The sequence below is a fragment of the Chironomus tepperi genome, unplaced genomic scaffold, assembly GCF_022539635.2.
Source record: "Chironomus tepperi strain 1889 unplaced genomic scaffold, CSIRO-AGI_Ctep_v1 contig_441, whole genome shotgun sequence".
Lineage (NCBI taxonomy): Eukaryota > Metazoa > Arthropoda > Insecta > Diptera > Chironomidae > Chironomus > Chironomus tepperi.
In genome coordinates, this window is record NW_027226563.1 from 251,780 (window position 1) to 279,264 (window position 27,485).

Here is a 27,485-nt window from a genome sequence, read left to right on the forward strand (position 1 = left end):
TCTGAATAGGACCCTAAAAGGTTAGACATCTTACCACTTCCTGCATGAGAACGTTTATTCAATTCGTAATAGAGATTGATCGCTAAATAAGCATTAAATTTGGGGCCGTTCATTTATGACGTTCAAGTTCTGATTTAATAAGTGAACGGACATTTTTAAAATTTCGAAAAATATATATAGATGTACTTCCGAACATACCAAAAACCTAATTTAAATTCAACTCTCCAACATCTTGATCTTCCAGTTTAAAAGGTATATTAATGCGTTATATAAACTGTATTAATATTATAATGGGTTAAAAAGTTAAAATTGATGTAAATGTTAAATATCTTTATTAATTCTGCATTGATTTCCTTTTCATTTCCATTTCTTCTTAAAATTATCATCTTGCACGTATCAAATATTCCATTTTTTTTGTATGTCTCTTACAATCTAGTGACTACTTCTTTTTTATTCAATTATTTATTATTTATTGAATTTCAATTTAATTTAATAACCTTAATGCTAGCATACCCTAACAGGCAAAGAGACCGCAGTGGTTTTTGCTGTACCATGAAAGCATGCTCTTTGCCTGTTATGGATATGAATTTTTAATAGATCATTAATTAATAACTTTTTTTGATATTTTTTTTAAAAAAGAATTTAAGAAATCACAATAGGATTAATTGCAATGGAACTGCAATAAAAATGATGAGAACTGAAAAAATATTTCGTTGCTAGCTAACATTTAAGTTTCTTTTAAGCAATAATTACGTTTTGTACATCATATATGGAAGCAAAATGATCCGATTTTCTATTGCTTGCTGATTCTTTTGATTTACTGTCTTTTTAACCTTTATTTAGAAATTAGAATTTGTTTTTTGTGTCTTGCTGGCTAAGAAGCATAAACAATAAATTCATAAACCCTAACAGACAGTGAGCATACATCAATATAATTGAATGTTCTTAATTTTGTTGCTTGAAGTCAACTTGACTTTTGAATGGAGTCAAGTCAACTTGACAATTCCATACAAAATTCAAATTGACTTCAAGCTTATACTCATGAGCATGCTACTTGTCTGCTAGGGAAATTATACCTTTGAACAAAATAAGAATATCATTTATGGACTGGACTTGACAATACATTTTGTAGACTTTATTTACATGACATTTCGTTGAGATAATACTTTAAACTGTTAAAACTTCGAAGACGTTTGATTATAAAAAATTGTTGAGTTTCAATTTGCAAACTCCTTCATGCTACTTAATTGTTAACCTAATTCTTCTTCTATTCTACCACAACATCTGGTTCCTGGAATGAGATAAAATCAAATTTTTTTAATTAGTGACCTTTCACAACTCTAGCTTTTTCAGCTTTCCGCGGAGGAAATGGTATAGAAATGGCCAACAATTCGATCCGTGACTGACTTGACTCTGTTCTGACCCCAGAGTCACACATGCCTAGCGCCAGATTTATGATCATTACTTCACCATGTGCCTTCCGGATCACAAAGCATTACTGTTTATAAAATATCAATTAATCAAAAGCAAAGCTTACTTTTATCACAGCAAATTCCTCTTGTAACGATGAAGAGCTTTGGTAGCCAGGACTTGGTGATTCGGAATTCTCGGGAACAGGTGTGATATTAACGTAATTTGGATTTGATGAGGATGTTGTTGACGATGAAATGGGTGAAATTGAATTAGTGTGACTTGATGCCTGCACCAGACCACTTATTGCAGATCTATCAATCTTCTCGTATTCCTTTCCGGAACGTGGACGCATCGTGTTGATCATATGAGTTCCATTATTCTTGTTTCTATAAAATATAATTTCAATATTTTAAGAGCGATACTTGATAAAGTTAAATAAGTATTTAATTACTTTAATGCTTCAGCATCTGAAGAGCTGCTCGATAATGAAAGTGTTTCAATATAATCAGACATATCGGATGTTCCACTACTGGTACTATTTGAATCAATATGACTCGTCATTATTGCACCTAAACTTGGACACTTTCCAGCTTTATTCTGTACAATTGAATGTCCATTTCCGATAACTTTACGTGTTGCAAATTGAAAACTTAAATCACCAAATGGATCGAATGATTTAGAGCGTCGAATAAGCGATGCATGCACACATGATTTCGTTTGATTTAATTGCCTACGTTTTTTGATTTGATTTATTAATGGTAACTCGAATTCATTATAATGTTTAGGTATGATTGTTGATGCTGTTGACACACCAGAATCATTTGAGCTTGATGAATCGCGATTTGGTTGTTTTGAGCCATTCTCTGCATATCGTACATTCACAACCTTAATGTGCTCATTTGGCTTTGAATTATTTATGATGGAATCAGCTTTTGTCGTATCCTGATATGTTGATGTTGACGTTGACGTTTCGTCTTCGGCATTAAGCGATTCATTCTCTATAAACCTAAATGAATCTACAGATGATGATTTCTTAAATACTAGTTTTGTTGTTGAGCTTATTTCATGCTTCTCATCTAACATTAATGATGGACGGTTAAGATCAGGATTACTATGAGACTTTTCATCTAAATTTAACAAAATTTTACTCGAAATAAGTTTATTATTTGGTCTTGGTGGCACTGCTACCACTTCTTCTATCTGTTCTTCTACAACTACGGGTGTCATTGGCTTTATAGAATTCTTCGGATGCATTGAAATATATCCGGGGAAAGTTTTTGATCTTTCATTTACATCCATAACTAAGTAATTCTCATTTTCCTTATTATGATTTAATAAATTCTCTTTTGCATTGCCGTTACTACATATTTTATTATTATTATCATTGGATGTGAGCACTTTTTCACGCTTCAGTACCTCCCGTGAGTTTTCATAAATTTCTAATGAGTTTGCAAACTCTAAATTTGCATAATTGGCATTCGGCGTTTGAGATTGTGCTCTTGGAAATGATGCTGTTATAGATGGTTCTTCATTCAGTCTTTTTGGTTGCTTCTTTGCTGGATCAACGATTGCATATAGTCCATTTTTATCGGCATTCGAAAAATCATTTAATTTACATTTGGCAGGTTCTTGAGCAATAACTTTATGGGATGTGGGTGTTGGCGTGTTTGGAACGAGTCTCGATACAGGTATTCCTGTATTTTCAATTCCCGTTCCTCGTCGACATGGCATCCAATTATCTGCCCATGACATGACACGATGACACGTACAATCTGTCTTCATATCATCATTCATTAATCGATTTTGTCCGTTTGCACAGCAGTGTATGTTTGGCATATCGTAATTACCATGATCGCCATTAAATATTGTATGTCTACCACCTGCATTCTGTTCAAGGTACATTTTTACACTCTTTGGCTTATCGTAATTTTCCATTTGATTCTCATTTGATGGAGATAAAATTTTTGGTGAGTCATAGTTATCATAAGAGCCAACAAAACTTTTTGTCGGTTCATGACGTGGCACAGAAAATGATCGAACTGATGATGCTTCATGTGAATGACCAGGATGAAATGGAAATTGTCTTGGTATTGAATATTCTGAGAAATTACCACAACTTTCCTGAGATTTCATCGATATTCGATCAAGTGTTGGCTTACTACCACAAATCCTCTGATGATGTGTATCAATCGATGACGTACTTCTGTATGATGACGAACCAAAACAAATTTCCTGATTAGATTCCGTTATTGTGGAGCTTCTTGACATTGTCGGTACTAAACTACGTTTTGAACTGCAACTCATACATCTCTCCATTGCCATTAGTCGTTTCCTGTGTTTTAAAAATGATGGAAATAAAATTTAGAATTATTTAAATGTAAACAAAAGCACATGATGCGAAATTTTTTGCATCAATGACGCAGAATAATTCAAATTTGAAATGACAGTTATTAAGTTAATTTCTTACCTTGAAAAGTGACTAACTTCATCACTAGAATCAATATCGTCAAGAATCGACGAAGAATCACAACCAATAAAACTTTCCAATCCCCGTGATTCTTGTGATGGCCAAAATGAAGACGACGAACAATCACACTTTATACTTTGAGTATCCTTCATCTTTCTCGGACTATCAATTGGTTTCGTGTATCGATTATGACTATTTAATTTTCCCTGTGATGCTAACTTAAAGCAATTAGATATTTCATCTCCATAGTCGGTAATTAAAACCACAAATCCTTCACACTTGCCACTCGATGAGCCGCCCTCAAAGCAAAATCGATTATCAACAACGCCGTAACGTCTAAATTATTAATTTGATAAAGAGATGGAGATAACAATAAGAGCCTTTTTTCAATGATAATTTATGTCAATTCAACAACTTACCTCAAGTGTGCTAGACTCCATAAACCCGAGAGTCTTGGGGGAATGCCTGTTGTAATACAAAATCGATGATTTTGAATGTGAAGTCGTGCTGGTCCTGGTGGAATTTTAACTTTTGTTGCTGCTGATGCCACAAGCACTAAATATTGAATATCATCTCCAAGATTACATGAAATCTTCACTTGCCATTGCATCAGAATCTCTCTCGTATCAAATGCCAAAATAACAATCACATCTTGACATAGAATTGCTATTGTATTGCTCTCCTTATCCAATGTAAATCCAGATTCAATTCCAAGGAAATGTTCAAGAGATAATGAAGCCTTTGTTGGGCCATTCTTATATCGTTCCTTTGAATCTTTATAAAATTGTAGATGTAGACAATCTGGAGAGAACAGAAACAAATAATAAGAATCAGGTTCAGAGCATAATAAACATATGTTAAGAGATATTAGATTTCATGGATTATACATTATGTATATTCATGTTGTTGACTGCTTTCTGTTGTTTATATTGGCTAACCAAGATGAAAGGAAGATGATTGTGTTCTAATTAAGGAAGGGCATGAACTTTATCAAGATTATATGTCACTCATTTAATGATGTTGATATTTGCTGACTTTTATTGCCACAAGATTATTGATAAAAATTTAATGCAAACAAAAAAGAGATCAGGATGTTCGTGACTGTTTTTGACTTGCGAGAAAGGAAGTTTATTGAAATCGAATTTGATAGCATTCATTATGAGTTATATAGATTAAGGCAGAGTTGTTCAATGAAAAAGGGAATTTGTAAACATGAGTTTTGTTTCATCATGATTGTAAACAATTGACCAGTGATCGAAGTAAACTACGTCGACGTCAAAGAAACATGAGTCGACTTTTTCATAAAAAACTGGGTAGGCTTTGAGATATGAAATTGATTAAGTTGGTAATTTACTTGTATATATCTAGCTAACGAGTGAGAGGGCAGCGGAATACCAGATTAGAACCACTCCTTTGATTACATTACTGCATGGAGTCTACAAAGGAAGACAGTTGAGCCCTGATTCCTCTATATGCGATTCAGAAAAGGACAAGTGAGCAATTTCTCTTGCCCATTTTCGAACCCAAGATCACATGGTAAGTATTGCAACAATTGGGTACCGACGGCTAAACCATTCCACTACCGATTCACGTTGACTACCGAGTCACCCACCGAACCACTTAGACTCAATTGTTTCTCGGTATTTTCATTCCAATAATTCAAAACTCTAAAATTTACCACTAAATCCTCAAACAGACATCAAAAAAAGCAATTATCAAGACACAATATTATCCAATAAAATTAAAACGACAAAATGCCTAACAGAAGTCTGTTCAATTTTATCATAAAATCATTTATCACATCATAAATGAAATTGTCTTAATTTTGAACATGAAATATGATTCTATGATCAATTGCGTGACGCTCTAACATTATTATTATCAGTTTGAAAACTTCCTCACAATGGTGTGGGTACGGACTATGAAATAGAATTGATTATCATGGGAATGAAATGAAAGAAGAAATCCTCTTCAATCATCAGCATTGGTCCGAAACAGCATTAAGTATAAATACAAAAATATTTTTAATATGAGGCAATGAGTGAAGATAATTTATGAGTTTCTAGGGCAATCTCAATGAACAGGAGAACTTGAGTAAGACTAAAAAGAAGAAGACGAGATTGTCGAGACTAAAAAAAATCTTAGCACATCTGGCAATTGTAATTTTCTGTCTCTATGTTTTTTTATTCTAACACGTTTCTATGATAGCATTTTTACAGTCCCATCTCCTGCCACTTCAATATGTCTCATATTTTTTTCTGTGCATAAAAAATATCTTTGGGATGTAAGTGGTTTTTTGTTACGTAAATAAAATAAAATAAAATTATTCATCATGTCGGGTCTGAAAGGGATAGAGGCTGAGTTGGAAGTGAGAATTTTGAAGTTTCTCTTAATTGGAATGTGCTGTTCATTTCGTGTTGCTTAAATGTAAACAGTTTTAGTTTTGAACTTCAAAGGATAAGGGATTTGATGAATAGCAACAGTTCTGGAATGCACATGGCGTAGTATTAGACCACACGTTAACTTGCCTGAGGAGACAAAAATATGTTAGAACTAGTCATCAACTGGATATTAGCTTGCCAACAATTAGTTAAAATGTATTTTTGTCCATTCGAGTTGACTACTTCCTGTGTCAGGATTTAATTCTAGGCTGGATTCTGGCCTAGGAACATAGTCACGCTGGCCTGAACCAGGATTTTTGGTCATTTCTTCGTCATTGTGTCTTCTGGTTTCTTAAAGGTGATGTGAATGCTCAATAACTCCACCATGTGACCTTATCGTCTCTCTTAAATCGTTAACTCCAGCATGTACCAACCTCATCCTCTCTCGGTAGAGACCATTAATTAAACCATCATAGTGATGGGCAGATGAATGAGTGCTCTGGTTAACTACAAGATTGGATAACTTTTATTTTGGCCTAGCAAGCTGACATCTTTAACTGACTGTCGTGGCACAAAGGTTACCCATAACTGTTTTAAAAGATCCGTTCCAGATTCATAATTTGTAAGAACCTAGTAAGCACTTATGTAGCTAAAGACAATTTTAATTCTACAACAAATTGACTCTAGTGCATATCTTCCTATATTCCTTCTCAGATCATCAATTTGATCACATCCAAAAAAACATCTTTTTAGTCAACAAAGTTCCTCATCCCCGCATTCAAATCTCTCTATTAATTTTTGTCATTGCATTGTATGTCCATAGACCGATGTTCTTTTTTTATGATTATGGAATGTAATTTTTTAACTGCTAATGAAACTGTAAAACTGCTTTTCCATTGCATAGAATAAAATATCCATATTTTTCATAAATTTTCATGGTCCCCGCGTAACAAAAAAAAGAATTTCATTGTACAATACAGCCGGAATATTCTCCTCATTTTTAGGAGCTCGGCATAAAATTATTATTGTAATTTATGTTGATTAATGAAAGTGGGATGGGATGAGGATAATGGTTGCGTGATGTTATGAGTTTTACTATGAAATGCTCTTTTATGTGTCTTCATAAAATGCAATTGCTTTTTTCATGAAAAACTTTTTTTTATGCTTCTTTTGTTTTCCTGAGGATTAATGACAATTTGCATTCATATTAATTTGTCTTTCCGTTCCTTTTACAATTTTCATGCAGTTGAATGTAAATTCCCGAGTGACATAAATGAAGGATGCTCTGCCACGGAGATTTAAGGCTATCCCGATCAGCAGCATGGCAACCAAATGGAAATCGCCTTTCAGTGGCAATTTTAATGGCAGTTTAGATTAAAATTGGCAATCTATTTGGCAATCAACGTATAATTTGTGCCGATTGAGTCTGTGGCAATCTTTGGCAACCATATGGACGCCAAACGGAGGCTGCTTCCACTTGATAAAAGAAGCTCTGCGCCTTCTTCATTTGTATCTCTCGGGAATAAAAATTCATTTTCTGTGTACCAAATGCAGGAATATAATTAGGAGAAATTTCATGTCGGAAGACTTGTCAAAGTAAATGAAAACTAGAGAAACTCATTGCAAACTTTACGTTAATTAAGAATTTTTTCTGTACATTTTAAAAAACGAGTAATTCTTCTTCCCAGATAGTTTCAACCATAAAATCAAAAGGCAAAAAAAGAAACATCAGAGTAAGTTTTTTGAGAGTTGTTCTGTAATTAAAATCAACTTTATGTGGGTGAGAGATTGAGATGAGATTAAGTCTATATTAGGAAAGTAAAGGTGAATGAACAGAATACAATGATGTCGATTAATAGGCCAAAAGTCATTAATATCTAAAAAAATTACTAAGGTAACTGTGACTTGAAAAATTTATTAAATTGAAGTCAATAAGGCGTAATAAAATGGTCTGTAAAGTTTCTGTCAAAGATTAAGTTTGGAATTTTCCCAGAAGGATATTTGAACTTTAAATTGATTTTTATGGGATTATTGAAGAAAGACACCTTAATAAATCATTTTGTCTGATTGGACCAAATAAGAGAGACCAACTGTTTCTTAACATAATGTTGATGCTTGTAACATAAAATCTTAAATCTTAAAAATCATTCATAAATTCGATAATTAATGATTTTAATGTCATTCATATTTCATTTGCAAACATCCGTGAAGTTGGCTACGAATGAGAAATTTTACTCAAAAATTTGAATTTTGAATAACCGTTAGAAAATTTAATAGTAAAAACCGTTGATTTTTCAATTTCTGATCTCTGGGGACAAAAATGCGTTGAAGTCAGTCCTAACTTAAAGTTAGACGTAAGTTACGATTAAATCCCAAAGAAAGTTCAAAAAACTTCATCAATAAAATTCCTCATTTCTGATAACGCAGACAATTTTCTTCATAATTCCAAAATTGCTATCTCAAACTCAATAGCAATATCTTCGATAAGAGAACTGAAAATTATATGAAATATTTCAGTTCCAAAGACTAATTAATAAAAATCTCCCCCTCATCCTGAACATTCATGAAAATTACCTTTAAGAATTCCAAATTACGCCTAGGGTTCAAAATTCATTCATTCATAAGACTTCACGTCTAATTATGATTTATATTTTACCTTCTTTTTCCAATTCATTTCCCCTTACTTTGATATTCGACTATGGTATTGCCTACATTACCTTATCCATAACAATATGAGAAATGCGACAACAAATGTTATTTATTATGTGCCGAAATGGAATTAAAATGTGTTGCAAAGCAATAAAAATTTGTTTTATGTCGCATTTAAATGGATTTAATGATTATAAGAAATGCAATATTCAAATTAGTGCTGTTTGCTTGAATTAAATATACTTGAAATGTCAGATATGCATGCAAGGATATATCAGATTTCAAAGTTAATTTCCTCTTGCTGAATGCGAAAGTATTCATTGCTCTCTGAATTGATTGTTATACAGTAACGTACATACGTTATTGTATTGAAATTTCGTGCTAGGGTTAAGTTTGTTAAGAGTTCGTGGAACTGTCAAGTTATGTTCAAAAGTGTTGAGTCGTAATTTTTATATTAGTTGTCTTTGAGTGACATTCAGGGTAACATTTAGACAAAGTAGCTGTTTATGTATTACGTAGCATGTTCATGAAGGATCAGGACAAGGATGAAGGTGGGTATAAGAATTGGCTCTTGAATCCTTTCGGACAACAAATCCGTAAAGAGCACATGGTGAAGAATTGGTTTAAAATCCGGCTCCAGGCCAACTTGATTCTAACTCAAAACCAGATTACATTGAATCTTTTCTGAAGCCTGAATCACGCTCACTTGGATCCAGACTTTCGGCCACTGTCTCCTCAGCAGTGTCCCCTCCAGAAAACATCTCAGGATCCCCAAAAAATACTTAAATCTTTGACAATTTCTTTACTTATTCTTATTTCTAAGCCTACGTATCTAAGGAATTTCAATTATATTCGTAGTCAATATATTTCAATACTCAGGAAGACAAATTTATTAGTAAAGGGAGCTATAAATTGAAGGAAGTCATTAGAATTCAGAGCAAAATAAATACTGAAGAGAAGTAAAGTCACAAGAGGTTTTTGAAGTCCCAAGACTAATTCAAGAATGCCCGACTGTTTTGTTTAATACATAAATATAATTTCTACTTTGAATTTATGAGTATGGGGTTGGATGAATATGGGGCATTACTAGTCATGGTTTCAAGCAGAGTTGATACAAAGGTGTCTATGATCAGATTTTGACTATGATCTAGCAAAGGTTTGCATTAGCAAAGAGAACCTGTATTTGACCTAAAATTGCAGCAAGACAGTTACTAAGGATCAACTCTGAATCCAAGAATGTTTTCTAACTTTTAGTAAATTTTTTGGATCTTACTCACTACATTGTATCGAAATAATGGACTTTAATACTCCTTAAAACTCAAAATTCATAGGTAAAGAAATGCCATTGATGTCTATGATCCTTTGTAAAATCCTTATGAAAAATTTATATTTCAAAAGTTTCTCTTTTAAACTTTAAGATACAGACAAAAAATATACTTGATGTAAAAACTTCACATCCTCAGTCTTTATTTTAAAGAAAATCTCACAGAATAACATTTAGTGAAAAATCTTGAAAAATTGAAGCAGATTTTGTACTTTAAAAATTACATCCCCAGATTGTTGAGATGAGGAATTTAAAAAATGTTGAAAATCCTTTTGTTGTTGATTGAGAGACTTGAGCGCATTTTTCACACTCATCAGTATTTGGATAGCAAAAAGGAATTAATCAGGAGATTTTATAACAAAAATTTCATCAAAAATAACGGTCAAAATTATTTTGAAATTTAACGGTCAACAAAATTTCAAATTTTTTTCGAGGGGAAAATTTTCGAAGGGTTTTGTTAATAAAGCAGGAAAATCATTAATCGAAGCATTTGGCAACAGTTATAAGCTAGTAACCTAAGCGATAAGTCAGTAACTCGATAGTACGAAGCTAATACTTCAAATCCGAGCTCTCAACGATGTCTGGTTGCTGAGATCTTATGTCTCATCCAGACAGACAATCACGAAGTGAGATTATAAACTTCAATTCTTCCAAAAATGCAGTAAAAATGGGAAATAAGAATAGCATACCGTAAATTTGTAATGTTAATAGTATGAAAATAAAAGTAGAATTTACCTGCAACGGGTGATAACTTTCTCATCACACACCATCGTGATTTCCACTGAAAAGAAAAGAAGAAAAAATGGGAAAAATTTTAGAAAATTTTCTTTTTTATTTATTGCATTATTATTTATTCTTTTTCACTTCATGAATCGTTCAACATGCTGCATCTTGTTGTTCAACTCCATAACTTCATTTCTCTCATACGTAGAATACACGGAAAATAAATTTTTGTGTGAAAATCAGCAGATGAGTAAGTTTAGAAGTAAAGAAACAAAGAAGAAATGAAAAAAAGAAGTAAAGTAAAATAAAATAGTAAACGACAGCAGCAAATAAACATCGCTCTGAGGTTGTCGGGTTTTTTAATTTAAAGTAAACACGCTGCAAGCATTTTTAAATAGAATTTAACCAACCAGACAGTGGAAAAACAATGGAAATAAAAAATATTTTTCTTCTTTTTCCGTCCCGAAAAATTGTGCAATTTTTTCTCATTTGCAAGACAGGCAGGAAATGGTGACATTTGGCTGTGATTCCCCATTCCTCAATACCAATTTACTATCGTTCGCAATGCAGAATTTTATTTTTATCGGAAAAATTTTTATCTTCATTTTTGTTTTTATAAAAATTGACAGAATTTATATATTTCTTGCTTGAATGAGTTTCCCTCTGCTGCATGGCGCTTTAAAAAATGATTTTTATGAACTGTTTGTAAAAAGAATACAGAGCATTAAATGTAAATATAATTGAAATACAGAATGCTTGGCACTCGAGGCTAGGTTAAGCAATTTCACACATGTTTACATCTTTTGTTTGGTCAATCAAGTAAAGCTTTGCTTAAGGAACCAGATTTTGTAGTAGTTTGAACTGATTGTAGTCACAGATTGTCTTTTGAAATAAAGCTATTTTGAGGTTATACCTGATAAATGTCAGGTTTACTTTAGGATATTGGGAAGAAAGCTGTTGATAGAGATAGTGTTGGCAAGTGAAGCAGCGATAGAGCCAACTTCAGGCGACATCTCTGGAAGGTCATGAATCACATTTGTTCTGTACTTTGTGTTCACTTACATGTTCTTGGGACCGAGACTAAGATTTCCCAGTTTTTTCAGTCTCGATCTCTAAAATTCGACAAGACCGAGCCTTCAGCAAATCCAACTTACTTCCTATAATGGCAAGTTAATGCTAGTTTTAATGGTTTTTTGGGCACTCTTTAATAACTTTATATCCTATATTGTTTAAAATTGACGTAGCACTAAAGGATATGAGAAAACGTTTAAAGAACGCTCATTAAAGCAATAAATCTTCAAAGACAGTCACTGTCGATCGAGATTTATTTGAAATTTCATGAAAGAAACAACTTTTTTACCATAAATTTCAAGCTTCATCAGCATATTCATATGATTTGTCAACATAAAATGCAGATGATTAATATAGCTCGTGTATAGCTCAAAGACAGCTTAAAATGTTTTTTTAAAATTCAAATCTGGTTCAAACCTAACCTCAAACAAAATAAATTCAAATTTGAAATCCTCATGACATTTGTGTATAAATGCGTCATGTTCACCGCATTAAAATTTTTCATAAAATTTCTATAATTTTATTCAAACATCCCAATTCACTCAAAGTATATTTTATTCATATGCTTGTCTTGTATCCATATTCATTTGTTTGCGGTTGATGTTGTATATAATGTTTTTAATTACATACAAAAATTTTTTTATATTTGTTTAATCTTTTTTGACCCCTACCGAATTACAAAATATTTGCCTGAGCATGAATCTCATTCCTCTAAAACTCAAACAACAACATCTTGTGTCTGCATAATTCTTTCAGGTGAAATTGAGATTGAAATAAATTTTTTCCTTTCTCTTCTCATAAAAATAACAAAAGGAAAAGAAAATAAGGAAAAAATTAGAAAAGTGCTCGTTCCTATTCAGTGACTTCAGCGCATTTTCGTCCCAAGGATCAAAAGTTGATTATTTAACGGTTTTTTAAAATTCAAATTTTCTAACGGATTTGGAAAATTTGAATTTTTTTTTCTTAAAAAGTTGTTAAAATACAGAAATTAACATTTGTAACGGTCATTCGAAATTCAAATTTCCGTGTAAAATTTGTCAATCGCTGCCAACTTCAGGAATGGTAAATTAATTATGAATGAAATTAAATCATCAATTATCGAATTTAGGAATGATTACAAGATTGAAGACTATGTAATGCGCCAATAACTCAAAACCAGCAGTCGACCAACCAGACAAATTGCATTATTAAGCTGCATATTTTCAAAAATTGCGCTAAAAAATTAGATTTAAATGCAAATTTTTCTGTTGTGGAGGGAAAATAAGGAAAATTGCAGAAATGAGTAACAAAGTGGAAAGAACAATAAAGGAAGACGAAAAAACCGTAGCTGGAAAAGCAAATAAAAACAATAAAAAAGAGAGAAAAAAGTCGATTGAGAATCTTCAAATATGCTTAACGTGATATCATTCGAATTCAAATTCACATAAATCTTCAGTCTCCATCTCAATTTTATTATTGAGCATAAATATGCACGTTGCCTTGTTCTCTGAATTTAAATGAGCTTTAAGTTCCTTGTGTCTACCTTATAAAATATTTACTTCTATTACCGAGTAAAAAAAAAGGGAATCATGTGTAATAAAATAAAAATTCCTGCCTCTCCTGCATACACTTGACTGATTAAATATTTTCACTTGCGACAACGCAAACGCACAAAAATGTTGGTTAATTATGCGGGTGCTGTGTGTTCAGTCAAAGAAGCAGTTTTCGAAATGATATCAAGATTTCCGCACATCTGAGCATCGTTTCCATCATAGGGATTCTTGTTGGAATTAAGGGTGCTCGAGACGGGGTCGAAATGGAAAGAGTGACGAGTTAAGTCGGATCACGTCGGGTCAACTCGGGTTACGTCGGATCAACTCGGGTTATTTCGGAGTTATCCTGAACTTATATGAAGTTCAATATGCTACATCAAACTCTAATTTCCCGAATCCTTAAAATCCCTACAAATATTATCTCAATATTTATCTTTCGCTGTTGTTACTGCTGTTGTACTGTCGTAATTAACTTGTATGCTTATGATGTATGGCAACATACATAAAAGATTTTCACATTCCTTCTTTTTATTATATATGTTCCGTTTCTCAAAAAGCACAAACTCAAATATTTATATTAGTAGAAAAAAGTGCGCTATTTTATCAAAGCACATCCAAGTCAAGAACGAATGAATGAATCAGCGACTGAATATAAGCACTTAGACAGATGTTGAATGTGACTAACTTTTTTGATAAAAGAGGAAATTCTCCTTTGACGAAAGCTTTACACAAACTCTTATATTAGTCTTTTGTGTAGAGGAGTGAAGTTAGGAATCATGCAGCACAAAATAAAGTTTCACATCTATTTTCTCTTCCTTATTCCAATGTTGAATGAGATTATGTGCTTAAAGTTAAAATTGGAGAATTAGTTTGAGTGATATTCGACTCTGATCTATGTGGGAATTGAGGCAAAAAAGCTGAATTCATTGGAAAAATCAATTTGTGGAAGCATAAAAAAATATAATTTTGTGGGAAAATTGGAATCTTTATTTATTCTCATCATAAATCAATTAAATTGAGATTTAAGGGTTGATTTATGTCGATGAGCCTACGAGTACGAGAACAGGAAATGGAAAAAGATGCTTAGCTGTCTATTTTATTTTGTTATTTTAATGAGATTATACTGGCACAATGAATTGAGATAAAGGCATTGATTAATTCGTATTTGAAAATAGATTGAGATCTAATGTAAATAGGCAGTTCATTGAGGAATCAATTGATGTCTATTTGAAAGAGTTAATCGCATTAATATTAACACTGGATCTTGTTAATCTTTTTAATTGCTAGGTATATTTATTGACATAAATATCTTGAATTCAAGGAAATTGAATTTGTTGAAGTCACAGGAATAACTTGTAAATGAAGGAACTTATAAGTCTATATCGGGCAAATATATAATTAGACGAGAATAAAAAGCAATATGATATTTATTGTTTGAAAATTGAAAACAGACTAAATATTTACATGAAGGGGCCTACAACTATAACAAGGGGAAAACAACTGATTTTAGTTGCAAATAAAATTTGAAAATAAAACGACGGTTGGTTTATTCTCAACAGTTTTGTGACTTAATAGGGTATAATCGAAGAAATCCCAGTCTTTCAAAGCTACATCTTTTGAGAAGCATTGACTTAAAATTTAATTTATTTTATAATCCTTTCCTGAATTTTCCTACCTTTAAGTATTACACTTTGAGGCATTAAAGTATTAAAAGCTACAAAGGAGTATCTATTTATAAATTCACACGAAAAATTGTGTCAACAAAATATCTCAAAGATATCTAAGTCGTTAAGATTCCATTCATAAATATCATCAGAAAAACTCATTATCAGTCTTAATTGTCATGACTTTTTTACAGCTACTTACTCAATTCCCGAAATAAATCAAACAATGAGTTTGTTTGCTTGATTTTTGTCGAATGATTTTCCTCATTATCTAGTTTTGAATCTTAATGACTTAAGGGGGAAATTGAAAATCCAATGAAATACATCAAATGTTTATTGTTATATTTCAGTGGTGGGCAACTTTCGAGCCACGGCCCGCTTTTGTGCTACAAAGAATTTTTGAAAATGTCATGAACCGTATGGCATGTGTGGTTTGGGTAGAAGGTGTGCCATTAAAAATAAAGGTTGCCCACCCCTGCTATATCCATATATAGCAAACAGTAGCTTGTTTCTTCTCAAAAATTTCAACTCATTTTAGTGAAGCAGTAAAATTTGATTGCTTACTAATTCCCTAACTCATAAAAAACACTTCAATCGAGTCTGACAGTCATAACTATATAGTTTAAAAGTAATCACATGATAATCGAAACACAGTACATGTACATGCAGGATGTTCATAAAGTACATGCAGTAAAAAAAATGACAAATCATTCTTCCTACATCATGAATAAGTCAATGACTGGATTATCATAACTTGAAGACCTCCTCTCGTTTAAGTGAGTTCATAAAATCACTAAGAAAATTGAATGTATGTGGAATGACAACCTGTCTTCCTGCCGTCATTGTTATTCTAATACACCTTTTGTATTCAATTTTTTTAAAATACAAAAAAAAGAAGCATGGAAGAGGCACTTGTTTTTAACTGACTATATTATACAATAATACAGCTGTGACTTGAGGGCATTAACATAAAATGTTCTTTTATGTTTATGCTGAGTCTCTTTTTTTGTATTTCCATTAAAAAGGATATTGCTGTACAAGTGAACTGATGACGGAATCTTTAATTTTTTCAATAAATAACGCAATCTTGACATGATGCTGTTACCCTCATCATTGTCATGCTAGAAAATAATTTTTTTTTCAATATAATGAAACAGAACTGGCAAAAGAGTCATGTCATAAATCTACTACAGTATCTTAATCTGCATTCACATGTGAATGAATTCGCAATTTTTGGCAGGAAGAACTTTATTAATGTTAAGAAGTTTTTTTCTCTTCTTCTCGATCTCTTGCTGCTCTCTCCCCTCATACAGTGTCGAATGATATGCTTGATATAATGGAAATAATGTCAAGTTATGGACAGATTGAAATATTTTTTCCAGTGATTCCCTTTTCGTAGAAAGTTTTGATGTTTTTGACATGACAAAGATGTCTGGTTCGATGTGTGGGATCATTATTTGTGTTTAGGAAGTATCTTCATTGGAGATTCACAAATTTTTGGAAAGTTTTGTTTTTGATGTTTTATGTCAAATTTCGTTGTTTTCTGCTAGATCAGCCAGAAATTACTGAAAATTTGAGGAGGTGATTCTTGGAATACGATGGCTCAGCCGCCGAACTTTAAAGGCTCCGCTAAACCTTTTTTATGAACACCCATTGGAAGCTGTTTCAAATGCAAGAGAAGAATACCGAAGTGGACATAATAATGATTCCAAGATACAGTTATAGACACAGTTCTACGTGATAATCGCTTAAGGTTGGCAGGCCATGTATACAGAAGGCCAAGTGATGCCCCAGTTCTTAAAGTAACTTTGTGGATGGCAAGACGCTAGAATCACTCTAGAGTTCTTAATATCCCGAACTGGCAGAAGGTTTCGAAGGATGTAAACGGAAGCTGTTTATATTTGGCAGACATGTGGATGTCAAATAGACTCTTCTCCATTTGTGTCGTTCGAGCATTGAAACGAATTCTTGTCATATCGTCAGCACTCTTATATAATGATTGTGAGGTCGGTCTCTGATGGGAATCGAACCTGTGTCCTCACACAAGTGTGTCAAAGATTTTAAGTCTGTTGCCTAATCACTCGGCCACAGAGAGTTTACTCTCGTACTAGCAGATTCGTCTATACATGACCCAATACCCTAGATTCCACTTCACTAAGACACCCCACTCTGTATCTGAGAGAGTACATAAATATCTTGAATCAAAGCTAAAACATTGTCATATATTAATAAAAACATCAAAATCATCTCTTCCATCATCCAAGCCTTGAACCATTATAATAATTTATATGAATTCATTTGATTGCACAAATTTAATTGAAATCAAACATTTGTTTTCATAAAATTCACATGTTATCGCAATATTAAGACCTATAAATTGAAAATTTATTTAATGACGACAACAAACAGCACAAGGAGAGACAGAACAATAGAGAAGATAATAATCATTATTACAACACTTTTATAGAAGTCGAGCGTGACGAAAAATAAATTTGTTTCCTTTAAAAATACGAAAAAACAGCAACTTTTTGGTCGTGAACATGAAAACAAATAAATCAATGAAACTTTCCATTTCTACACATTTCAGTAGTTACATTCATTCGATTTGTTATTTTTGCACCCGACTAGCAAAAAAAGGAGCAGAATAAAAACTCAAGAGCGGTTTCATGGTAGAGAAGAAGGAACAAAAAAATTAGAAATTATTGCGAAACTTCTGGGCACTGCATGTGGTGTATGTGTTGTAGGATACGAATAATACAGTGGTGCGTAACCTGTGCGATGCGGCACACTAGGGTACCGTCAAACATTTATAGAAATGCCGAGAATTGCATACCATTTGTGGTTTCGAACAAGGCTTTCAACCAAGGCGTGTCGTGACACAAAGGTTGCCCACCACTGGAATAATATAAAGTTGAAAACATTATTTGAGGGTTCAATTTATAAAAATTTCATATATCTATACAACTCTCCGGATGGCTGAACAGTTATTGTTACTAGCTGTGAGATGCCTGAGGGACATTTTTATTGATTTTTTAGCCCCTTCGTCATGCAATATATGCAGTGTGTATTTATTTATGAGGCGATTTATCGAATATTGATGATTTTGCTTCCTACGTATTGCAAATAAAATTGTTAATTTATTTTTTGAAGCTTTACATTTCATATTTTTTTGTTGTTGGTATTTTTTGTGCAATTATGATGCATTTTTGTTCATCTCTAGGCGTACAATTGTCACCTCCTATTCAATAGCAGAGTTATTTCTGTCATGCAATTAAAACACATGTCTCAATTTTGTTTCCATTTAATACATAATATATTTAGTGAAACATAAAGTCATTATGAGGGTATTTGGTAGAATATTAGAGGTTCTATTTTATTGACACGCTTTTGAATTTACTTTAGGGTTTTGGAATATTGTAATTTGAGACGAGAACAAAGTTATAGAATATTTAAAAGCCACAATTAAATAGTTTAAAATGATGAATTGGATTGAGGACAGGCTGATCAAACAATATGTATTGTTGAAGCATCTTAATCTGTGACAATTGATCTAATACTTCACAACAAGAACTCTTGGACTAAAGCAAGGAAGCTGTCGATAGAAATAGTATTGCGCACTTGGTATTGAAAATTGGCTTAGGGAATTTTGGGGAGCCAGCTAATTTTTTATTAATGTCGTTTTTCTTTTTTATAACTTTAAGCAGTTGCATGGACCAGGGTATGCCAATACCCTAGCAATCCAACGCAATTAGCCACAATTTAAATGTCGAGAATACACATACTGAGTTAATTTGACTAAAAACAGCAACAAAGCATCCGAATCCGACTAGATTTTCCATGGGATCGAACCCAGGTCGTTAGAGTCGCTTGACCGACAATACGCCATTGCTGCTTTTTAGCTGTCTAGAATAAAACCTTGTTTAGGGATCATGCGAGTGAGGCCATTGATCACAATATATCTGGACGAACAGGGAAATAAGAAGGTAAGCTTTAAAACAATAAGTCAACTTTTGGCCAAAATTTTGTGGTTCTGATGACTAAAAAGCGTGTCCAGGTCCCCAAAAAATTCTAAAAACCTTAAATCACTACATATAATTCCCAGAACATAAACTACAACTTTTGAACCCCCAAAAAAGATCAGCATCGAGAGAAAATGAATACATTTTATTGACAGCACATCATCAATGTCATTTCTATATGTATCGTATGAGAAAATTATAATATGAATGGGATGATAATTCGTTAAGGCAATTAATCATTTTGATGTTTTTTGACATCGCATCAATGCCTTTCTATAGTTTTTTAAAATAAAAGAACATTTTCTATCCATTTGCCTTAAATTGTTTACTCATAACACATGACAAATGTTTATTCAAGATATTCTGTATCCCTCATGAATATGATGAACGGAGAGAAATATGTCTTTTGTATATAGTCCAGGGGTGGGCAACCTGTGTGCCGCGGTAAATTTTATTAAAAATTCCATAAAAAGTATGTCGCGACCAGATTCGGTCGAGGTTTACAACTACGGTGTACCGCGACACACAGGTTGCCCACCACTGATATAGTGTATTTAACCATAAATTGCATAACACGTTAAGCTATTTCTATGCTAAAAAGAGACCTAAAATATTTATCATCACAAAAGAAGTTTGTGCTGTTTATGCTGATAACGTGAAGAGATGAAATGAATTTTTGCATGAAAAATCAATAACATTCTTTTATCTTGTCTCATTCAGAACTCCACTTCCACATTCTTCATCTTCCGCAATATATTCATATCCAATTTCTCATATCTAGACTCTATCCCGAAGAATAGAATGGAAAAAAAAAATTATGACACAATCAAATTTTCATGCCGTGTTTACCCAAATGAAAATGTCATGATTAGGCACATCCATGCTGAATGAGAATGAAAAATCGCTCGACAATGCGAAAGTTTTTCTCGGCTTGTGGTGTCGCAATTTATGGCTGTTTGGGAGTCCAAAAAAATTATTTTTTTCTTTCCTTCCTTCTGAGATTAAAATATTGGTACATATTTTTTTTTGGTCTATGCCAAAAACTTTATGGAAGCGAAGATGATTTAGGAGGTACAATTTAGAAATTATTGTGCTATCAGATATGAAATAGTCTTGAATTTTTTAATATAGTAATATGGGATGTAAGTTTGGCAAGATAAATCAATGTCTGGAGATTTCTTGCAGTAAACAATAGTCTGATCGTGGTAATAAATTTGTAAGTGGGTAAGTTCTTAGTGCAGGATAATGTCGTAGTTGAAAAAGTTTAATTTCAAGTTTATTGCTTCAAAAAATTGGAACTGTTTCAAAATTGGAATGGTTCCATAAAAAGCATGGGACTGAATAAGATGAAATTTAAGTTGACAAAGTAACCCGAAAGACATGAGGCATGAAAAAAGCGACATTTTAAGTTACTAGGTCAGCGACTCTAACATGAAGTTGAATTCATCACTTCAGTATTAAGTTCCATCGTAACTGGTTTCAATTCACATCCAGATTTATCCTGGACATTGTGCCAATTCTTGCCATATCGACAGCACTCAATATAATAGATTGGGAGATTGGATCTGATAGGAATCGAACCCACGAACTCTCTAGATTGAGATTCATATTTCCGGTCTGTTGCCTAGCCACTCAGCCATAGAAGTCTTATTCTTAATCTGGCAGATTCTCTTAAATATGTCTCAATACTTTCAGATTCCACTCCGCTCAGACATCACCTTCTCTAATCCTGTTCACAAATTCATTTCCACTTATCCACCTTAAAAGGTATGAGCAACTTTTAATGCAAAACTTCATTCTTAATTACTTCTTCAAACACGGAAATTACAATAGTTTACATTAAACGCAAAATGCACGTTCAGCATGAATATAAATTCTTTCATCCTTTGAACCTTTAAGCCCGCATTAGAGAAAATTATATCAGATTGTTAATTGTGAATTTGCGTGATGTCGATGAGGCGAGAAAGTTTTTAATTCCTCTTTGTGATTTAATTTCCAATTAAAAGTAATTTTTTTACATGAAAATCTGAAAGGAATTTTGAACATTTCATAGCTGAACATGAAGCTTAAAATGTTTATGGAAATTTTGTGCGAGATTTTACAAACGTGAAGCACTAAAAGAGATTTTATGGTTGGGGTCGTTCACTTGTGATGTTTTGGAATTTCGTGGCTGCAAGTTATGGCTATATAGTCTTATAAAAGTTACACATCCGAATGGACAACTTGACATAGTGCCTAATTCAGAGGTGGAAAACTTTTTATTTTATGCGTTATATCTTGGTGGTAAGCCTTGACTGCAACTGGATATGGCATATAGTTCATGATATTACGTAAATTTTTTACAATAGTTTGCTACTTCACTCAGGTTGCACACGACTGTTCTAATTAGTAACTAGACCTACAGTCGAATAATGACATCCTCCTGAGGACCTACTGTGACGAATGGAACGTTCATAGAAAATGTCTTATCAAGGTGTCGATGATAAAGAATTAGTACAAACTAAGTGACAAAGCCAGCAATAGTTGCGGGTCATTGCTGGAGCAGAAACACAACCTCGTTAGAATACACAAAGGAAATGACGTTTTGGAGCTACAAAAGCAACATGGCATAAGACGATTCTAAGAGAATGTCAGCTAAAAAGAGTCCAAAACGGATAATTTGTACAAACTTTGTGATTAGGCCAGCAACAGAGTAAGATAGAAAGTCTTTTGTAGTAATCTAGCCTATACATCAAAGCATAGTTCCAGGAAATAAGTATGTAAGTATCCAAAAATTTAAAAGCAACACATTTGTATGATAAAATATTAGGAACCAAAAAGAAAAGAAATAAACTAGGAAAAAATCTCAGATAAACGCAGCACATCTAGCAATGTTTTAAGGAAGAAGAAGAAATGTTTTTCCTTCTTATTTTATTTTATGGGGAAGTGAGATCATCTAATGAATACAAATGAGTTAATTTTGGAGGAACAAGGCATCTGCTTCCCATCTCCACTCTAATATAAAAAAAGAAGTGAAAAATGTTATCAGCAACGAAATGAAGTCAATCATGTCAAATTTTCTATCTGCCAAAAATGTTTTTTTTTTCCAGCAGTTCTGACAAAATGAAAAATTTGACATAAAAAAAGAGAATTTTGAGTCAAAGTGATTTCGGTCATTATTATTCATCATCGCTTCTCGACTGCATCTCAGGAAGTGATTTAGTATTCAAGTCTTGTCTATTCCTTCTTCTTCATTCTAACAAGCAAATATTGCACAATCTTATACAAACATATAAAGTCTCTTGAGCGTATGTACACATGAGATATGAAGGCAAAGCAAAAGAAGAATAGAAAATGCACACAGCATAGACCATTTAATGTGTAAAAGCAGCAGGAAACTGAAGAGTCCTTTTTGGATATTCTATAAATGTCGATTAAATAAAAGAAGAAGTTATCGTCTCGTCGACTGTTTTGTGACTCAAGGGTAATTATTGATTTTCATATTCCATGTCGACTTATCGTCATCTCACATGTTCCTCATGCATAACTTTTTATGTCAAAAATTTTTTTATGCTTCCGTTGATGATAAGCGAGGTTGGACTAATAGCGATACATAGAGCATTAGTCGTAGCAGCATCCTTTTATGAATGTCATAAATATTTAAAGACTTTTTCTCCCTTCCAAAAGTTTTTTTGGGTTTATTTGGAAGTTATGTCATATGAAAAGGAGTATGAAGTTAATTAGATTATTAAGTACAGGTGGAAGTGACAGGCCTACAAAAAATTATTTAAAGTTCTGGTGAGGGCATTTTTGTCCTGCCAAAGGTATTTGGTTAGTAAAAAGTATCTAATCAGTAGAATCCACAATAAAAATTTCATGAAAAATAACGGTCAAATTTTTTTTTTTGAAAATTAACGGTCATAAAAATTTCAAATTGTTGTCGAGGGGAAAATTTCCACGTGGTTTTGGAAATAAAGCAGAAAAATCATTAATTAAAGCATTTAGCAATACTTTTAGGCTAGCAAACCAAGCAATAAGCCTGCAACTCGATAGTACTGAGCTAATGCTTCAAATCCGACCTCTCAACGATTCCTGGTTGCTGAGATTTCACGCCGTACCCAGTCCGACAATCAAAGTGAAATTATTGAAGATTGGCCCTTCCTGAAATCGAGCAGAACATATACCGAGATCACAATCATAAGTTGACAGTAAGCCAGTGAGGTTCAACCTATCAAAAAGACCATTAAAATGACACCTAACATCTAAAAGACCCCCTTCATCATGTATTTGTCTTTTTACGAATCTATAGCATCCTTTTGCGCAATGTTTGATGGTTCTTTCTAGGAATTAAATTTTTAAATGCAGCAACGGGGAAGAAAGAGCAATTTTTGTGAGTTCAACGATCGTATAACTTTTTTTATTTCTTTCATCTTTCCACCATTTCCTCTACATATGAGTACATTGCATGTCTAAAATGCTAGAAGAACTATAAGCACATAAGCACTTTTATGAAAACTTGAAGTTTATCCTCTAAGGATAAAGAAATAAGGAATGGAAGATGAAGAAAATTAGCGGATGTGAAGGAACATCGAAGTTTTGCTTATTCGATAAATCAAAAATAAAGAATTATTTTCTTTTTCATCCTTCTGGCACAATTTTACTTCCTTCCTAACTCCAATGCAAGCTTTCTTAGAAGGAAAATAATAAAAAAAGGAACTTGCAATGAAAATATTATTTCTTTGTTAATGGAACTTCCTTTGGGGTTGTCTTTAATTTATTAAATTATTAGGAATGCTTATACAATTTATGCAGTATGGCTGCGACTGCTTAGAGGTAAATTTTTAAACTTTCTCCATTAAGGAACTGCAGAATTTGGTCTTGTTCCAATTTGCTTTGTAATAAGACACAACATTAAGACACAACAATCATTCAGCACGCGATGGATTCACCCGAGTGGCACAAATGAGGAAGTCTCTATCAAGAACCCTAACAGGCAAAGAGCATGCTCAGAGCGAAAAGCAGAATAACACTCATGAGAATGTTCATCTAGTATATTTAAAGTGAGTACCAAATGGAAGCCGCCTATTTTTGGCAGCCATTTCGACGTCAAACGGAAGCAGCTTTCATTTGGTGTTGATAAAAGAGGTTTAACAGAGCCTTAAAAGTTCCATGATGGAGCCGCACGGATCAGAATTAATTTTTGCCACTCGGATCAGACATATCTTCATAATTCAAATTTGATTCCAATAATAAAATCAATAAGAATAGAATTTAATGTGTATTAGTGCCGATGATATTGCGTGAATTATTATTGTTACAGTAAGTGATGAAAATCATTTATCATTCCTTCATTTTCCTTATAAAAACACATAGACACACGCAAATAATGGCAGAATAATAGAAATTGGAATGAGGAGCAACATGAGCAGTAATTCTATTGTTATTATTGTTAATAAAGAATCTCTTTCCATTTTCATTCATCGAATTTTGACCCAAAAAAATTTTGTACTTTTGTGCGTTAAGTGCTTCTGCTTTTATTTTGGACGATGACAAAGGATATAAATGGAACCAAGATTTGTCCACTTTTATGCTTCGTTCAGCACTTTTTCTTGTGGACATGAAGGAACAATTTTGAGAAATCATATAAGCATAAAAGTTTAGAGACATCCAATTCCATCTGGATCTACTCGAGATATTATTTCCACATTAATAATCACTTCCATCATCAATTTTAAGCAGTCGAAAAATAGTTTCAAAGACATGTTTGAAAACAATTAAGAATAAGTTTCTTTCGGCTGTCATGGAAGCTGATTTGTTGCTGTTTATTTATAGAAGATCGTGTCACACGACAATTTTCATGTTCACACATTTTCCATCCACGTAATTTATTTACATCTTCTTCTTATTTCTGGGAAGCCTCGATAATTAAAAACAAATATATGAAGTCAGTCGCTGACTTATGTCTAGCAAGTTATATGCTGATTCCTTGATTCTTAAGTAATTTCATTTCTGTGTTCCAGTCAACGATACAATTTTTGAGCATACACAAAATACAAGGCAGTGGCAGCGAGACAAAAGCTATAATTTTGGCACAGTTCGTCTGCCGATTTTCCTTTCCGTTAAATTTACGGCTTCCTTTCATTCCTCGATGTCTCATTTTAAGCAGTTTTTATTTTCATCCAGCATGTTCAACTTCTTCCATTTATCCTTTTTTACTGCTTACTCTATGAGCAGCACAAAACACAAGTGATTCCTTATTTTTGTTATTTTCTTCTCTTTTTTCAGTCAGAAAGACTTAACGCAGCATAACAAACAGCATACAGACACAAAAATATTCTATCTTTATTATTTTTCGTTGCTGCTTATTTACTGACTGAATGAGTGACTTGTGGATGGAGATACGATGCTGTATATTCCTATTGTCGTTGTTGTTGCTTTAATAATAAATATCGCTTGAGGAAGTAGAACACAGAACATACATACCTACAATATTTTTAGAATAAAACGCATGTTCCTATATACATTTTTAATTCCGATTTCTTTTCATATTCATCCTCAACTCCTGCCACAATCCATTCCATTCCTTATTTAAATGAAAAAGGAAACTTTTTTTGATTTACAGAATAAAGGAAGTGATTGATGCTGCATAAAAAGTATATGCAAAACATTCTTCATTGTTGCCATTCATAGCTAATCTAATGTGATAGATACTTGTGCATTATAATGCACATTCGAGAATAAAATGCGGAAATGCTTCTTTGCAGCATCAAAAGAAAATGGAAAATCGATAAGAAATTGATGATAATGAGATATTCAAACAGAACAGAAGCAGAACGAGATCTGAGAACATTGTTATGTGCTGGAAATTTGTATAAAAATTCAGTGCGAAATAAAAGATAAAAGGAAATTGTGAAATGGATGCTGAATGGGATTCCTTAGGGAAGCAATTGGATTATTTTATTTTTTCAATTTGTCTAATGGCTGAATGGCTTCATATTTCCATTTTTTACCTCGATTCCTTACTTAATTCAGGTTTAGCAGTTAAGACGACTTTTTGGAGCATTTAAATCACATCTCCAACATTTTGTAGCTTTAAATTCCCAAAAACTTCTTCATTATCATCACTTCCATGTGATGAATATGAAAATTAAAGCAGAATTGCGTAAAAGATATAAAGCAACAACAAATCAATACCAAACACATCGTAAGTAAAATTATTGGACCGTCCTTGCCTACATTCTGCATTCATTTTCATGCAAAGAATTTGCCCATCCAGCTGAGAAAAATTTAATTAAAATATGGAAATGATTTTGGAGCTTTAAAAAATTCATCGAAGGGAAATCGACTGGATGTACGCTTGTACACACATGCAGCAATTTAAAAATTTTAATTGTCACGTTATTGGGGATGAAAACAGAAACAAAGCAGGCAGGATGACAGCAAACAAAATGACAATTATTTAATTTCAGAACATTAACAGGATCACGTTAGATGATGCATAACGATGGAGAGGATTTACATCAACAATTCATGACTTTTTTCATTCTTTCGAATGTTGCTCCGATTCTTTCGGTTCCGCATATTTAAAAAATGTATTTTAATAAATAAGGAAGAAATAAGGAATAAGGAAGGTACACATATTTTATGAATGAATAAAAATAGCAAATAGGAACTGAATAAAGAGAAAGGGACATAACACATAGAGATACAACACAAGAGATTGTTGTAATAATGCGGGGAGCAATGAACGTCGACGAGGATACAGATATACAGGAGGGTTGTTGATTTTGATATTCTGAAACATTAATTCAGGTTGCTTTTGTTGTTGGGGGATGAATCTCTGGATGGAATGTCAGTAAAGTGAAGAATTTGATGTTGAGTTTGCGTTTTGAGTGACGTAACTTGAGTATAGTAAAATAATGAGAATCTTTGTGGATAGAATATTTCCCCCTAAGTATAATCTGCAGCATAGAAATGGATATCATATTGAATTTTAATATCAAGAGGTGATGATGCCGCAGTCGATTCATGATGTCTTTTAATTCACTTCAAGTGCCACATCTGCACATTTATGATTACAACTTACCTTTTTTCCATCACGAAACTTGACAGTTCCTTCAATAATTGAGTTGATGTCCACCATACTTGAATTTTTTGAGTCTTTTTCACCGTCCAGGCTCATTCGAACTAATTAATTCATTTATCCACAGGAATTTGGCGATAAATCTCTACACTTGATGATTGTTCACACTTTCACTGACTT

At 32.9% G+C, this 27,485-nt stretch overlaps 1 protein-coding gene across 1 annotated transcript; it reads right to left on the minus strand.

Moving 5' to 3' along the window:
• Positions 1 to 1,038: 1,038 nt before the first annotated feature.
• LOC139097888 (uncharacterized) lies at positions 1,039 to 27,485 on the minus strand. The gene is made up of 7 exons (XM_070649843.1): positions 27,309 to 27,485; positions 10,970 to 11,015; positions 4,300 to 4,681; positions 3,881 to 4,216; positions 1,865 to 3,745; positions 1,538 to 1,799; positions 1,039 to 1,291 (listed from the first exon to the last, which is right to left on the minus strand). Exons 1-7 carry the CDS (start codon positions 27,402 to 27,404, stop codon positions 1,268 to 1,270), a joined length of 3,027 nt encoding a protein of 1,008 aa, XP_070505944.1. The 5' UTR covers positions 27,405 to 27,485; the 3' UTR covers positions 1,039 to 1,267.

Excerpts from the sequence above, each read along its gene's own strand:
- LOC139097888 (XM_070649843.1), bottom strand. The coding sequence starts at position 27,404 with ATGAGCCTGGACGGTGAAAAAGACTCAAAAAATTCAAGTATGGTGGAC. Across the intron at positions 3,746-3,880 it reads GAAGTTAGTCACTTTTCAAG|GAAACGACTAATGGCAATGG; the intron begins GTAAGAAATTAA and ends TTTAAAACACAG. Across the intron at positions 1,292-1,537 it reads AGGAATTTGCTGTGATAAAA|GAACCAGATGTTGTGGTAGA; the intron begins GTAAGCTTTGCT and ends ATCTCATTCCAG.